Source organism: Bactrocera tryoni, chromosome 1 (genome assembly GCF_016617805.1).
Source record: "Bactrocera tryoni isolate S06 chromosome 1, CSIRO_BtryS06_freeze2, whole genome shotgun sequence".
In the NCBI taxonomy this organism is placed as follows: Eukaryota; Metazoa; Arthropoda; class Insecta; order Diptera; family Tephritidae; genus Bactrocera; species Bactrocera tryoni.
The window spans coordinates 70995249-70999307 of NC_052499.1; the positions used below are offsets into that span (position 1 = coordinate 70995249).

Genomic DNA, 4059 nt, shown 5'->3' on the forward strand with positions numbered 1-4059 from the left:
TCTTAGGTTATTCTCTGTTGATATTTTTCGGTTCTGTAACAAACTAAGCAACACACATGTTTAGCAACAAAACGAGTAGTAGCTATAGTCCACATGCAGATGGCGCTCACATGAATTTCATATGAAACTAGCTTTAACTGTAGATGTCGCCTAACAATAATTCGCGCAGTCCACAGGTAATTTGACTTAATGAACAGGCATGCACCCAAATAATATTATTCAGTTAATATTTTTAATATTTCTTATGGGCGTTGACCAAAATAATTCAGTAAAAAATATTATATACAGATCTCCCATAAAAAACAATAATATCTATACATATCTGAATTAAAATTTACATGAAATTGAGCAATGGCAAATGAGAGATGTCATAAGCTGGCTGCAGTTTCTCAGTTTGTTCAGTTTGAGCTCCATTCACTTTTAGAAAAATGATAATATTTGAAAATAAAACGAACAGCCTATCAAGTTGATTTACAGAATTAGAATAAAATATAGAAAATACTGTTTGAGCATGCTAGTTTATGTTTTGTGCAGATTACTGCTTGATTCCTACTTTCTTATTGTATTGAAACTACCTTAAAAAGCCTGGTATATTAATGTCAGTTGATACCATTCAACCTCTAGTATATTCGATGTAAGATTTTTTGAAAGAATATCTTGTTACATATTATCCATACATACTATCCATATATTTCAAAAAATATGTATTTATATTTGTTTTTGTTAGGAAATTTAAGTTTAAAATAAGTTTGTAAGTTTTAATTGAACACATATGCAATTTCTTAACAACATGGCAACACCACTTACAGCTGATTAATTTGATAAACAAAAGAAAACTAAAAAAGATGGACCGGGTATTTGACAGCTTCTAGCCTTTACGTAAAATGTTTTTGCGTAAGTTTGCATGGTAAGAAATTTTATTTAAAGCAAGTGATTAAAACGAAAAGAAATTATGAAACTTGTATAATTAAACATAAATCGTTTTAACCATATATTGTTTTATCTCAAATGTTTTGACATCTTCCCATTACAGTACAGTAGCGCGCAGCCACTATTGCAACACGAGGCATTTTAGATTGGCTGCAGGGCGACAGCTTCCAATTAGTTTAACATGCACTAGCATAACAAAAACAGGCATTCAAAATGCGACACGAAGGAATTTTTACACCTGTGATTTGCTGTGCAAGCGCCGAAAAACAGGGGAGGAGAAGGTGGGTATATTTTTATTTGATATTTGTTTTATTGCTAATTTAAGCGTTCTGATTTCAGAAATCTGATCGCATCATAGAATATTCGCCCAAAAAGAAGAAAGGTGGCGCAAAGTTAGAAGGTGTGGTGGATATTTGGCGTCACATTTCTGTTCAAGAACTAGCACAGTGTCTAAACCGTCCTTTAGGTAAGTACAGGATATTCATATTTTATCTTTCATATCTATTGAAAACACTTACTAATTACAGAGGATGTACAGGAGGTGATGTTATACGTGAAGGGTGCTGACAATATCGAACCACAAGCACGTCTGGATGATCTCAAAATCATACAAGAAATAGTTAATAAATGTGGTGTTAAGACACGCATTGTCTCTGCACCAGAGGTGGAGGTGGAAGACTCAGGTGATTTGGGTAAACACCATGATGTGTCGCCACGCCCACCAGCTCCAGCGGAACTTTTGAAACCACGTCCACCAGTCGTAACTGTTATGGGACATGTTGATCATGGCAAAACAACACTATTGGATTCATTACGTGGTGCAGCCGTGGCCGCTGGTGAAGCCGGTGGTATAACACAACATATTGGTGCTTTCACAGTGAAACTTAGTAATGGTGAACAGGTGACTTTCCTCGACACACCTGGTCATGCGGCGTTTAGTGCAATGCGTGCGCGTGGAGCACATGTCACAGACATTATTGTGCTTGTAGTGGCTGCCGAGGACGGCGTTATGGCGCAGACCCGTGAAGTCATCCAGCTTGCGTTGAATGAGAATGGTAAGCATTGTTTTTCCTTTTTAAGGTTATTATTGAGAGTAAATAATTTATTTTATTGATAACTTCATTAACAGTACCTATTATTGTGGCCATTAATAAAATCGATAAACCCGAAGCAGACATTGTGAGTACTTTGTGTTACTACTAAAATGTAGGGGTTATATTAACATTTTCTTTTAGGATAAAACCAAACGTGATTTAATGCAAATGGGCTTGGTGCTAGAGGATCAGGGTGGCGACATACAAGCCATACCAATTTCAGCTTTGAAAGGTACCAACTTAGAACTTTTAACGGAGGCTGTGAGTACGCAGGCGACTATTATGGGTCTCAAAGCAGATCCTGCTGGACTAATTGAAGGTGTTGTTGTCGAGTCGAAGACCGATCCACATAGAGGGTGAGTTGTTTTAAAAATTAGCGGTTATTTGTCGTGACAACTTTCTTTTAAGAAAGCTCTCCACCGCGATTGTTACACGCGGCACTCTACGGAAAGGCGCTGTGCTGGTGAGTGGCTTGGCGCATGCCAAAGTGCGAGGACTCTTCGATCATAACGGCAAGCCAATGACGCAAGCACCACCCGGTACGCCAGTCGAAATATTGGGTTGGCGCGAGCTGCCACTAGCTGGTGATATTATACTTGAGGTGGAAACCGAGGTATGTTCTGGTATGCCATAATGCAACATTTTGATTCACTTTCCAATTTATGTTACAGAAAAAGGCGCATTCCGTGTTGCGTTGGCGTGAACATGAAGCCAAACATCACAAAGCGGAAGAGGCTGTTGACGAGATTCGCAAAAAGGAGGAGGAACATTTGGCCAAATATCGCGCTGAGCGTGATGCGCGTCGTTTGGCCGGCAAATTTCGTATGCGTTACGGACCGCGCGAAAAAGAAAATATCGAGCATGATGATGTGCCGCGCGTTAGTATTATTATCAAAGGTGACGTGCACGGTTCGGTAGAGGCTCTACTCGATGTCTTCGATACCTACACCAACAATGAACGTTGTAGGCTCGATGTGGTGCACTACGGTGTGGGAAATGTCTCGGAGGGCGATATTGAATTGGCCAAAGCATTTAATGCGATAGTCTATGGATTTTCAGTGCCTGCACCAACGAATGCGCCTAAGGACGTGACAATACGTTGTTACGATGTCATTTATCGTCTTATCGACGATCTGAAAAAAGAAATTAGCAGCAAACTTCCCCCGGTGGAAGTGGAAGAGATTGTGGGCGAGGCGAATGTGCTGCAGCAATTCTTCATCAATGAGGGCCGTAAAGAAGTGCCCGTTGCGGGTTGCCGTTGTGTCAAGGGTGTACTGAAGAAGGCACACAAATTCCGTTTAGTGCGCGATGACGAGGTTTTATACGAGGGTAAGTCGCAAAATTGTTGTTATAAAATGATTTCATCAAAGCTTGAACTTTCATAGGTCAATTGGAGTCTATGCGCCATTTGAAAAACGAAGTGGATTCCATAAAAAAGGATGTGGAGTGTGGTTTACGTTTCAAGGATACCAAAGTGGTGCCGCAAGCGGGCGATACCATTGTATGCTTCACAACGCGCATGGAAGAGCAGCAAACAGATTGGGATCCTGGATTTTAAATCCATGTGGTCTGATGAAGTTCAGTTCGTTAGCAGAAAAGAAAAGCGCTGAAAATAGTACGAGTGGATAAATGGAAACTGCATTTCTCGCATTAGAATAATCCTATGCAATTCATGCCCATAAACTCTGCCATGTTAATATTTTAAAGTGAATTGCTATACGTTTTCTTAACTGTTTAATTTAGTAAGATTTTCAATAATCAAAACGAAAAACTAAAAATTATTTTTAAAATAGCAAACAAATTACAAATTGTATAACAAAATTATAGTTGAATAAGTATATATCGTATACAAAGTACTTTTTTATCGGCGCCAAAGCCGCATAGAAACATAGATATTCACATTTCCTGTTGTTATTCTTCATTCCATTCATAAAACTTGAAATTAGATGCCGCAAAAGCGCGCGCTCAACAATGCTCAATGTCACACAGTGTCTGAATGTAAAACCTCTCGCTTGTTGTTGTTGCAGCTAGTTAT

At 39.0% G+C, this 4059-nt stretch overlaps 1 protein-coding gene across 1 annotated transcript; it reads left to right on the forward strand.

Annotated features, from left to right (window-relative positions):
* Positions 1 to 851: 851 nt before the first annotated feature.
* On the forward strand, positions 852 to 3856 carry LOC120766200 (translation initiation factor IF-2, mitochondrial). Its single transcript, XM_040091560.1, has 9 exons — positions 852 to 907; positions 1034 to 1211; positions 1270 to 1396; positions 1458 to 1985; positions 2060 to 2109; positions 2166 to 2380; positions 2433 to 2637; positions 2696 to 3353; positions 3410 to 3856. Exons 1-9 carry the CDS (start codon positions 885 to 887, stop codon positions 3580 to 3582), a joined length of 2157 nt encoding a protein of 718 aa, XP_039947494.1. The 5' UTR covers positions 852 to 884; the 3' UTR covers positions 3583 to 3856.
* Positions 3857 to 4059: the final 203 nt, after the last annotated feature.

Bases quoted from the DNA above. Each gene is read 5' to 3' on its own strand.
- LOC120766200 (XM_040091560.1), top strand. From the start codon at position 885: ATGTTTTTGCGTAAGTTTGCATG. The intron at 1,212-1,269 runs GTGGGTATATTT...TTCTGATTTCAG, and splicing joins GAAAAACAGGGGAGGAGAAG to AAATCTGATCGCATCATAGA. The intron at 1,397-1,457 runs GTAAGTACAGGA...TACTAATTACAG, and splicing joins GTGTCTAAACCGTCCTTTAG to AGGATGTACAGGAGGTGATG.